This window comes from Chelon labrosus, assembly GCF_963514085.1.
Source record: "Chelon labrosus genome assembly, chromosome: 15".
Classification (NCBI taxonomy): domain Eukaryota; kingdom Metazoa; phylum Chordata; class Actinopteri; order Mugiliformes; family Mugilidae; genus Chelon; species Chelon labrosus.
In genome coordinates, this window is record NC_140348.1 from 4664541 (window position 1) to 4676699 (window position 12159).

Here is a 12159-nt window from a genome sequence, read left to right on the forward strand (position 1 = left end):
CTTCAACGGTCCTCTAAACAAAACCTTGATTACTCTGTCCAGTGTACAGCCAAGGAGGAAAGTTGTGATCGGGCCAAACTATGTCGTGTATATGAATGCATGCAGTACAGGCCGCTGTTATTAAAAGACTTAAAACTACTTACAGACAAGAGGTAATGCCTAATTTGTAGGGATGCACAGAATATTCGGCCACCGAAAAGACTTTTATCGCCGAAACAACACGGCCGACACAGGATGTTGTGATGACGCAAGCAACAACCGAAGCCAGCACGGGCACGTCTGCCGTGTGGACGTATTTCAATATATAAAGTATTATATAAATATTACGTAAAGACCCACTGATAGCGATTTGCAAAACATGTGATGCTGAAATTTCAAGAGGCGTGCATCTTCAAAGAATTTCTCCATGTCGGGTTTAATTTATCACCTGAAATCCAAACATCCAAGCAAGGAAGTTTCCCAGTGATGGTGCCGGTGCCCATTACGTCGAAGGCAGTGCAGGTAGATTGTGTGCCATTGGAAAAAAAATAATCTAATCATTTATCTGCTCTACCTCCAAAACAAACAGCAAGACAAACGTTCATCTTTTTGTTTTGTTTTTTCACTTTTTATTGCGACATGCCCATTCAGCAGCACACGTCCACAGCGTGCACACCTTCAATTAAGAGTACCGTCTTTCTTAAAGGGACAGCGCTATTTTTCTATAGGTGAAGTGCACCAATTTTTCTTAATAACAACAAAAACAAATATGATCAGTCTAACTGTACAGTGGATCGATGCTGATTTCCAGCATCGATCCACTGTAATTTCTTTCGGTGTTTCGGTTTCGGGTTTTCAGCCTTGGGCTCTTCATTTTCAGTTTTCGGTTTCGGCCAAGAATTTTCATTTCGGTGCATTCCTACTAATTTGCTATCCTTTAACATCCAGAGGCAGTGAAGAGATAGTCCCCAAATCTCACCATCAACAGAATGAACAGACCATCTAACATCTAATCAAAGTTACTTAGAGGTAATTATTATGCACAGAGATAAGTGGTCTAAGTGATATTTATAAAGAGTGAAAGTCAAAGAAAAATAGGGTGAGAGGGCAGAAAGAAAGAGATAAGGATTTGGATTCAAGTGTTATCTCCCTGTTAATGGTGCTTCCAGCTCCTATCAAGATCGCTGCATAACATTCAGTGGAAAGTGCCTATATATAGCAACATGCTGGTCTTCCACAGAGTAATTTGAACTCAGGTGACTTCTCCTGAACTGGAGGGGGAGCTTGAGTGTACCAGGAGGACTTCACCAAGCAGCCAGAGGATCCAAACCTCCCCGCTGTCCTTTGAATAAATTTGTAATCTATTTTAGTCAGTTGTTACTTGTTGACTCATTCATTCTTGATGCAGATTAGAGTTAGGAAAGGACCGTGATCCTAGTTGGTTAGGAAAAGAGTGTTGTTATGGAGACAGAAATGCTCCAAAGATTTATAAAGTATAAAAAATGTAATAAAGTAGCTAAAATTCTGTCCAAAACTTCAGAAACGTAGCTACTCACGATACATTTAATATTGCATGTATTTTTCTGTATTTTGAAGAAATGTTTTCTTATAACTCTTTGGTACTTTCGGACCACTGGGACTTTTTCATAGTTTGATGTTGGAAAGTTGTTCTATTTATGGTTGTACTGCAGGCCTCTGCCTCTTTTTTTTTTTTTTTTAAAAACTCATACTTCAGGGTAGATGCTTCCCAACACAAGAGGAACCTTGCGTGGCCTGTGCTAACAATTACTCTTAACATTTGGCTTAAAAATGGAACAAAATATGACATAGGTATGTTGTTGTATGACGAGCAAGTGAAATAAACGGCAAAGAAAGAAAGAACACAAACCATCAGGATAGTCGGGAATAGACTGAAGGCAGACTATATTTAATCCAGTGCACTTTTATATGACTTGAGAACAACATTATGGAAATATTTCTTAGTATAAACCTTTGCCCTCATCTTCCTCCGACAGGCACCACTGTTTGCTTTGTCTTGATGCAGACTAGGTTATGGAATGACCGGAATCCTAGCTGGTTAGGAAAATATTGTCATTATGGTGAAAGATGTGTTCCAAAGTTCAAGTTCTGAGTATACAAAAAACTTTAGAAAGTAGCTAAAATTCTGTCCTGTCACAGCACAGGAACTTTTTCATAGTTACCTACAGCTGTTGAATTCTCCCCCTTTTATTTGTGACTGCAATGCAGGAACTCTGAACAGTTGTTCTTCTTCGACCTACCTCCTAGCACTAGAGGAACCTTGTGTAACTTGTGTTAACAGTTATTCTTTAAGTGTGACATTTTGTGTGTTTTTGTCTGCTGTTGCATGTAGAGCAAATGACATGGCTATACTGGCCATCAGTCAGCTATAACCTGACTTCACAGTTTATTGGCTGTGTGAATGCAAAGAAAAAAATAAATCCTTTTAAAGAATGTCGTTCTCTGTGGAGCTCCCCAGTAAGTACTCAGAGAACTGTTAGGTCCAAATACACCTGGATACCAGAGAAGTTGGTAAATGCTACAGTAGTTAATAAGACTAGGACTTCGAAATATATTTGCTGAGGTTTTGATATAATCATGGTTTGATTATATTACCACTGTAACATTTACTTTGCAATAAAGTTCAGTCCCACTGGCATACATGGGGTACAAACTATGCAAAGAACTGCATGATCTGATGAGGACAGAAAGGGCAATGGAGGTAAAAGATTAGTACTTAAGAAAGAATTTGAAATAAGATACATCAGGGAAAGTGAATTTTTGTTTTAATTTAGATCAGTGACCAGGCGGAGGTTTGAATTATTGAGTGACTTCCTGTGTGTGTTGAAAGGGTTGCGAGTTTCACAGGGCTAGTGGTTAGATGGGGAGAGGGTGCACATTCAGACACCATGGCATGTATGCAACATTCAGTGGGAGACATGTTTTATTTAACAAAAGAGAGAAGCTTAGGAATTGGATGCAATGAAAACTGCAAATATCCAGAGAGAACGGAGCAGAAGTGTCAGGAATGACTGCAGACTGGGGATACATTGATTAAATTTTAGGAAAAGATTCTCACATTTTTGGGTGTTTGGATTCCTAGCCTTTACACCTCACTTCATTCAGGTTATTATATAAAGATTTAGGTCAGTTTAACTACACATTCCTAAAGTGCCTTATCTGCTAACAGAAGCTCAGGGAACTTCACAGAGCTCTGAGACCCAGTCTGACCAACTTTAAAATTAACTGCAAAAGGAACATGGTCTTCTTAAACTTGAAAATATGAAGCTTACTTAAAGAGCTAACTCCAAGGAGGCCATTTGCAGAAATTAAACAGGAATTAGGTTTCAGCAGAATGTCACCTAAACGCAAGAGCATCTTTACACATATATGCCCCTTCTTTTTATTCGACCAGAAGCTCCAGTTTAATTTTGGGCTCATGGTCAATTTTCTCCAAATTCCGACAGACATAGGGGTGAATGGTGGTGTATATGGTGGTGGAACACAGCAACAAAAGAGACATCTGAACTGATTGGTGGTACCTCATCACTTCCACCCATAGGGCTTTCTGTACAATGTTAATATGGCGGTCCACCATGGTCTCATAACGAATCAGAAATATTTTTGCACGTCCCAAACGACGTTGTGCTTGCGTTGTGTTTTTCCCTATTGCTCCCAAAAGCGTCTCTCCCTCCCTCCCCTCCGCAAAGCCGCCTCCTCCAAAACTCCTACCCCACACCCACTGGCAGCTCACCTACTCTGCATTGAATTTAACCTGACGGAGCAAAACGGCATGGTCAACTCACTTAATGCGAAGCTATTTGTGCTGTTCACTGATTAAAAAAAATATAAAAAATGACATTACCATAACTTTTTAAAACTTGATGTTTGTGCTCTTGATTGTTTAGACCATGGAGATTTACAATTATGTCTGTGAAGGTTCTCAGTCATCCAGGTCATGGTATATCCAACAAAGGTTAAAAAGGCAACTGGACTTGTAGAGTTTTTTTGAGAAGACGTTTCAACTCTCATCCGAGTAGCTTCTTCAGTTCTGATGAGAGTTGAGAGTTGGTGAAAACCTGGAGGAAACGACTCCAGGCATAGCATGAACTAGCTTAACTTTATAAGAGCTAGCCAGCAAAGTTAAATTGAAAGTCAGCTGTTTACTAGAAGTTTGTTTTATTCGCTGATACTTCATTTAATCTTACATAGAATACCACATCTCAATGGCTTATGTTTTGTAGTCATGTATATGAACTACAGACGCTGCTGCTATTCGTCGCAAAATCCAACATCGGTGTCAACATCATTATTATATTAATGACGGACTGATAAAAACGTATGATCTTACTCTACGTGCAGACATCTAATGTACCGTGTGCATTGTTTTGTAATAGATGGGATAGCAGACCCCAACCATGAGCTGTAACATCATCGCCGTGCTCTTCCTTGAGGGTAAACCGGCTTGTCTTTGAGAAAAACAAAGAGTAAGATCAGTCCAAATGTATAGACTTCTGAAACAGATCTGAGGTACCTGAAGCAGCTTGGGATCCTGAACAGGGAGCGAGAGATTGACAAGTGGATTAGAGCTGCTTTTGCAGTTTTTACCAGTCTTTATAATGATGAAGATGGAGCCAAGCCTCGAAGTGAAGCTCTCAGCTTACAAGTTGATCTACATCTCTTTCCTGACCTGTTGTAGTAGCTGAAAGAACAAGATTGCGGATTAAGGCAGTGACTGAAAGAAGAGATTGTGGATAAAGACAAACAAAAATGAGTTTCCGTTATTGGGTCTTTGGAGTTGTACTGAGGAGCAACGCAAGAAGCTCAGATATGAGGAGATTTAGAAAAAAAAAGGAATCGGGACGAGGTTGTACCGCTCTCTGATACCAACGCGACCCCTCCTCAGGGACATGTTTCCAGCATCTAAAACCAGGAGGAAGAGACCATGGAGCAGACCCAGATGACTGGATGGACTATATATACTTGCTGGCCTGGAAACACAATAGAAGATTTAAAAGAAGTAGTTTGGAACACCTTCTTTGCTCACTAGACTATTGCTTGAAGTGGCAGAGGATAATGAGAGACACAGTTGTTGTGAAATGAACATTTGATATACAGTATGCACACCTTTTAATATGCATGTATAGAAAGATTTTAAAGAAAGCCTTCAGGTTATGAGTGAAATGCAAATTTAAGATTACATGCATACAGATCAATATACAGTGTATAAACACACACACACACACACACACACATGTACACACAGATTTGCGTGCCCCTTTCCATAAACTGTCAGGCTGAGACATGGCGCCCCAGATGCATTTCAATCATCACCGTCTGTAAAAATGAGAGAAAAGACTTTCCCTTGATACCCAGAAAAGCTAGATTTTCATTTCAAAGTTTGGTTCCATCAAGAAAACGAGCAATGAGCGGAAACGCATACGGCTGAGCGATACGTAATATCATTAGAAAAACAGAAAAGTAATCATCTCAGGCCTGCTTTGAAATACAGGCTGCCAATTGTATTTGCTTGTCTGCCGGTCTGATTAAACAAACCAAGCAGAAAGTTGCTATTAAACCCAAGCAGACATACTGGATTACATTAGGGTCTGATGCATCAAACGATTTGATTTCATTACATATCCACATTAACAAACTATTTTCAAATCTTCATTATTCCAGCTTAAAACCTAATTAGAAATAACAAAATGAAATAATATCTGTTACGATTTTGGTTTGTCCCACATGGGTTTTGTCCTTACCACAACTTCATCTAAGGGCTTTTGTTGTGTTGTTTTACTGGATGCAGAAATCTTTGCATTAAATTGACATTCTTTAATTGATTCATTGACTTTCTCTATGCCTGGCTGTAAATGTTTACTCCCACTGCTATAAACCCTGTATGAACCTCTCCTGTGAGTGGAGCTATATGTGCCTCTCTCATTTGTACCAGTAAAACATTGCATTTTTACAAAATAATGAATAACTTAATTTCCACATGAGGCGCGAGTGATTCATTTTTATAAATGGGCCTGTACAAACAGATTAATCTCCTGAACAAGTTTAGAACTGCGTTTAATTAACAAGATAAGTATAAACAAAAGCATTAAAACATTGCAAAGCTTTCAGTATGTTTTGAATTAAAGTTTTTAATTTAAAATTATGTGAGTGTCTGTGGTGATTTTTACCTCTAAAATCCTGGACAGACTGTTGTAAGGTGAGGCTCCATGACAGGAACAACACTTTCCCTCAGCTATTTTCTGTTATTTGCTGGGCAGTTTTCTGGAAGTGTTTCAGCCATTTGGCTCAAATGAATTTCATGCCAGAAAAATGACCCTCTATGTGAAGATCATTGAACCAACCTGTCACAGTCTGACCATTGCACTGTGGCATATTTTCTTTTAATAGACCGTTGAGCCTCACGAAACCGAGGGGTTGCTGTGTATTAAATTGGTTTAAATGGCTGCCCTGCCAGGGAGAGAGAAGTGGTTGTTTGGATCCCTAATGTTTCTTTTGATGTTTGACACTGCAGATTGCCTCATTATTTTATTTGTATCACGTCTTTAGTATCTGAGGAGGAAATCAGTGGACATGATGAATGTTAGCTGTCTTGTGCCACCCCAGGAAGAGCACTGCAACGATCATCCCTACAGAGAAAGAACATTTTTCAGTCTGTAGATTGGGCAAATTCTGTAAATAACTCTGCTGCACAGCATTTTAAAACATGCCTCTGGTCTGTGATGACATTCAACATGAGGACAGCCCCCCACATGTTGATCAGAATCTGACTTCAGGTTATTCCCTATCTTCTGTTGGTTATTTTTAGGCAAGATCAAAAATCCTAAAAATGTGTTCTTAGTAATTCCTAGAGTCCTAGTGTCAATGTTCAGACCAAACAGCTTACTAAACCTTCAGGCACCAAGCACCCAGACTCACAAGCACAGGTAGAACAGGCAAACCTTCTTGCTGCGAGGCCTTGGTGCTAAGAACTACACCACACCGGCAGACAAGCAAACTGCTTCACACCTTGGAAGCGACAATATTTTATGTTCCGAAACAATTCATAGACAAAGTTTACGGAACTACACTATCAATGAGAATCAAACTGGTTCCCTGTTAATGGAAAAGCCCCATCAGTGATGCACCATGAGACTGGGTAAAGCACCAAAGAGGAATTCAGTCATTCATTCATTCATTCATCTTCTGTAACCGCTTGTTCCTGTGAAGGGTTGCGGGGTCTGCTGGAGCCTATCCCAGCTGTCATTGGGGGAGAGGCGGGGTACACCCTGGACAGGTCGCCAGTCCATCACAGGACTCAAAGAGGAATAGATGTGTGTTTTGTATTTGTGTGACCTTTTCAGAGATCCAGAGAGTTGTTGCATGCTGTATAAATCATTGGTTCACACTGCACATTTTTAACTTGAGTGGGAAAACATAAATAGCACTTAGCTAATATGTTCTTTCACATACATACATGTGTTCTGACACTTACCTCTGCTGATATTCGTCATCCTCTAGGTGGCAAGTTTATATTTATCTCCTCCTCTGTGTTGCTTTGTACATTTGTGAGAGATTCACACCATTCATGTGCTCACACACATGCTTGCACATGCATTCACTTCTTGTTTTCTTTTAATTAATGAATGTGCCACTAATTAGGAGGCATCCAACAGTCTCTCATCCATTCTCAGATTCATTCCTCTGAGCTTCATGAAGCAACACTCTGATGTGTTTTGATCTCAGCTGGGAACAGCATAGGCAAATAAAAAGCAGGGTATGTGGGGTACAATAACTTCATAGACTGGATGGCGCTAGACATGATAAAGCAGGATATTACAGCAGTTTGTGGCGCTCAGGGCCACACAACAAGGAAGCAACTGTGTATAATTGTCTCTTCTGGCTCCTCTTAGTATTGTCTTTTCTATTGCCTATTGCATTCTTCCTCTCACTTCCACAGTTCCCCTCTAATGAGTATGACACACAGACTCTGCCGCATGTTAAGTCTCTGTTCCTTTAATCATCTTCCTCCCCTCCACTTGGTGTGACAAAGGTTGCCTCTTGTCGAAGGTCACACTGTCATGGAGGGATGTTAAATAACCACACATTTAACGTTGGAAAAAAAAATCTAGCTGTGTTTTAAGTGACTTGTTGGTATTTTAGACTTTAATCCTGAATTAAATCTGATCTGGAAGCTTTGCAGGCATCTTGTGGGCAGATTGTGGTCAACGTAGAGATTCAGCTCACGTAAACCTAATCTGGCTCCACTATATAAGGTGGTGACAGTCAGGTAGTCTCTCTCCTCCAGCTTTCACCTTGTTTCCTTTGCTTCTTCATTCTACTTATCTAAAATAACCTTTTTAGTTATCAGTTATGTATTGCCTCCCCTGCTTTCCACAACCTTGAGCTGGGTCGTGATGGCACCATTTAAAATGCTTTTACCAAAGTTTTGAAAAGCTATTCAAACCTCGTCTTCCAAGCAAGTATTTGTTTGTGTTTGTTTTCTTCCCCTGCTCCCACACAGCACATATTTGGCATCACACATTGTAGCACGAAAAGCCGAGAACAACAAACTTGGTGGAGAGGCGGCAGCGGCGGCGATGCTGAAGCCTTGACAAATGATGGGATTTCTGAGGGCTCCTTAGCAGCATTGTTGATATCATTACCATCTGTCAGCAAGGTGATGTGGTGTGATGAATGTGACTACACGAGACCCATTATGCCATACATGTAGCACGGAAAACATTCAGTTGTTTCGTAAACCACATATTTGACAAAAATAAGCCCTTGGGTTACAGTGGGTTACTAATCTTACAGAACTCTAACTCGTTCTTTAGTGAATCAAATGTCGACAGTTGCCTTCAGGATGGATTAATGCTGGATTACTGCTCTGTGCTAATTAATAATCTCCTGTGGAGCTGATATAGCTAAAGAGTCGCACATCACCACAGCTGATGAAGTTACATGAAATTTAGCCATAATCTGATCAACTTCGTCTTTATTCTCACTAGTGCTTCTCTAACTGTGACATCAAAATGTCAAGTGATTGGACAGTGGTTTAATTTAAGCACATACTACAGAATGTACTAAATTCTAATGGTCATTGTAAATTGTTCTGCAGTATGTATTGGAAACCCTCAAGAAAGCCACTGCCAATTAAAATGTACAAAGGGACAAATTGTTCTTCCAAAGAGCTGACAGTACCGAGCTTCATTTCCAAATATATTTACTTTGTTTCTGTCTCGCCATAACAATTACTTACAAAGTCTTACAGCTATGAGATGCTCCTCCAAAATCAAGCCCTCTTTAGTATGCAGAATGGATGTTGTCACTCGACGGTACTCTCAAAACCTGAATAAGTGCGCGGTATTGCAGTGGGTCGCAGCTCCACCCAGACTGCCTGAATTGAATCCAATTCAAGTTTATTACGTCTGGTACATCAGAGAGAATAAGTTCAATGCCACAGCATATGCAGTTTTTGTTTTTGTACATTTCTTTAGTTTAGACTCAAGCTAACAGCTTCTCTTATCACTTCTTGTTTCACCATATTTGCACTCTTCCCGCTCCTGAAGTGAAGATGCTCTCCAGGCATACCACTAGAATACGCAGTCGAGCGAGTTTGCTCTCCATGCCGTTATCATTCAGCTCAAAGTCTTAAATATGTCACATTACAGAATCTTCTTGATACTATGCACAGCTCTAGTGCTTAGCTGCACGGATGTCAGTGTTTAAAACAGTAGGGACCACTAAGATATGTATTTTTGCTCTGCTGTCAGCTTGTCAGACCTGAAACACATTGATTGCAGACGTGTCCGTGAAACAAAGCCACATGGGTAAATAGTGGGTACAAGGGAGAATAGAAACTTACTGAAACAAAAAAAGTTGAGAAAGTGACCCAATGATTGGGTTATAGTGGGGTGAGATTTGAAAAGATATTATAAACTACTCCTCATGCTAAAGTTGGTATTTTATTTGCCAGTATGAGTCTGCATTTTCCTCAGGGGGAACAGAGGAAAGCGGAGCGGCAATCAAGGTACAAATGGCCACAGGCAAAGATTGATAGCCAAACCAACTGAGGGACCCAATTAGGCTTTACACAGCATACTGGCATTTCAGACTGTGTGCTATTTCTGTGCACTGTAGGACACAGTTTCTCTTCCATATGTTGATAAGGAGATATTTATTGAGCTGAAATTAATTAAGAACACATCCTTGCAATGCATTGCCTTTTCCTAGGACATTTTCTGAAGGGCAGACCAAGCCCATTTCAGAATTCATTAGCTGCTTAATGATCATTGCCTGACTGGCACTCTCACTAATGTGCCTATCAAATTCAACAGTTTAAATTTCTCAAAAGTCTGATGACTGCCCAGAAACTATGGAATGTGTCTTCAGTTAATTTAGTGTATTTGTAGGGACGAAGAGCTTAAGTGAGAAAACAATTCACCACACTGTTATTACGTTTTGCATTTCTATACATTCTGCGGTGTGTTTATATGAAGTTTTCCTGACGAAGCAAGGAACTGAAACTCATTTAGCTGCTCACAGAGAAAGGTTACTTAACGGGGATTGGATGCTCTTTTTTTGCTGTAGCACCTTTTGAGATTTTTTTCCTAGTGCAGGTTTCTTCTTCTAAAGATCACCTCACTATAAATTTCCTCCTGTCAGCTTGCCTTACTTTGCACTTTTCTGCACTTCATTTCTAAGAAGACTACACAGTACTTCAAAACATGAGGAGGCAGCTCCTGTGCAGCTCATTTATGGAGATCATTTGTAGTGGCATTTGTTCCCCAGCAAATCTCCCTGACTTAATGACTTTTTATTTTTTCTCCAACAGGTGTCGTGAAGGTTACCAAGGAATTCGCTGTGACCAGTTCCTGCCCAAGACAGACTCCATCCTGTCAGACCCAAGTAAGAAACACAATTTCATGTACATTCAGATTAGCAATATCCATTATTAGACGACAACGTCAAATAAGAGTAAAGAAGAAAACATAGGAAAAATGCATCCTGAGAACATTTAATCTTCTGGAAAAATGAAATGTTCACAGCCTTACTCTGACATTTATCGTACATGCTCTTTTACCAACTCCTCAGGTCTAATTCGAGACAGACCGATATACTGTTTAATAATAGTGTGGCAGCTTTTATAGAAGCACTCAGAAAGATGGTATGAACAGAAATCTGCTCTGATTTTGGAAAATACAAGATGGGAGAGAGAAGTGGTTGTTTGGACTTTGTACAATGTTCACAGATGAGAATTCTTCTTTGCATACTGTATGTAATATTTCTCCAGAAGTGCTGTTAGTGACTGCAGCAACAAAGCAGTCACATCATTCATCTGGACATTCAGTTGTATTTGTGCTCCAAAACTAAACTTCTGACGTGTATGTATCTACACACAGTTCCCAAACAAATAAGTACACAAGTGAAAATAAATGCTTTCTAATGCAACAACCTTCATCATTGTTAAAATGTTCAGTTTGTGTGGTAATTCAACCGGAGGATCATTCTGGAGGATGTGGTTAGTGGGGCTATGAAAGTGGATTGAATTAAGCACAAATGTGTTTCTGTTACTAGCCACTGACTAAAACGTGGTTGTCAAAATAATAGGAACATGTGTCGGTATAATACAATTCAATAGTCCGGAAACCCCACAGTGGGGGAAATTTGCAGTTTTGCAGCAGCACACAGTTCAAAGGACAGTGCACACAATAAGAACATAAAATACCAAATAAATACAACGCAAACACAATAACACAATAGAAGTGATACGTTTGTGGTCTAGTGGGAGCAGGCTTGGTTGTACAGCTTCACAGCAGCAGGAAGGAAGAACCTGTGGTAACCCTCTTTCACCCGGCACGGGTAAAGCAGTTGGCTGCTGAAGGCGCTGCCCAGTGATATTGTACCTCCACAGCAGGCTCAAGAGGGCCGCCCAGAACAGAGCCGGCCTTGTTCACCAGTTTGTTCAGCCCCTTTTTGTCTGCCGCTGTAATGCTGCTGCCACTACAGGAGACCACTCTGTAGAAGATGGCTGATGCCACCACAGCGTCATAAAAGGTTCTCCCTGCACTCTGGAGGACCTAAGTGTCCTTAGCAGGTAGAGTGCTCTGGCCTTTCTTATAAAGTACCCTAGCATGGTCAGACCAGTCCAGTGTTTCGTCC

The 12159-nt window shown here is 40.3% G+C and overlaps 1 protein-coding gene across 1 annotated transcript in view; it reads left to right on the forward strand.

Annotated features, from left to right (window-relative positions):
- nrg3a (neuregulin 3a) overlaps window positions 1–12159 on the forward strand; it is a gene marked incomplete at both ends in the record, with an annotated part of 320736 nt that overhangs the window by 250524 nt on the left and 58053 nt on the right. The window contains one exon of the mRNA XM_084561855.1: window positions 10832–10905. Within this exon, the coding sequence (XP_084417981.1) occupies window positions 10832–10905 (74 nt within the window). The remainder of the gene's footprint in view (window positions 1–10831; window positions 10906–12159) is intronic.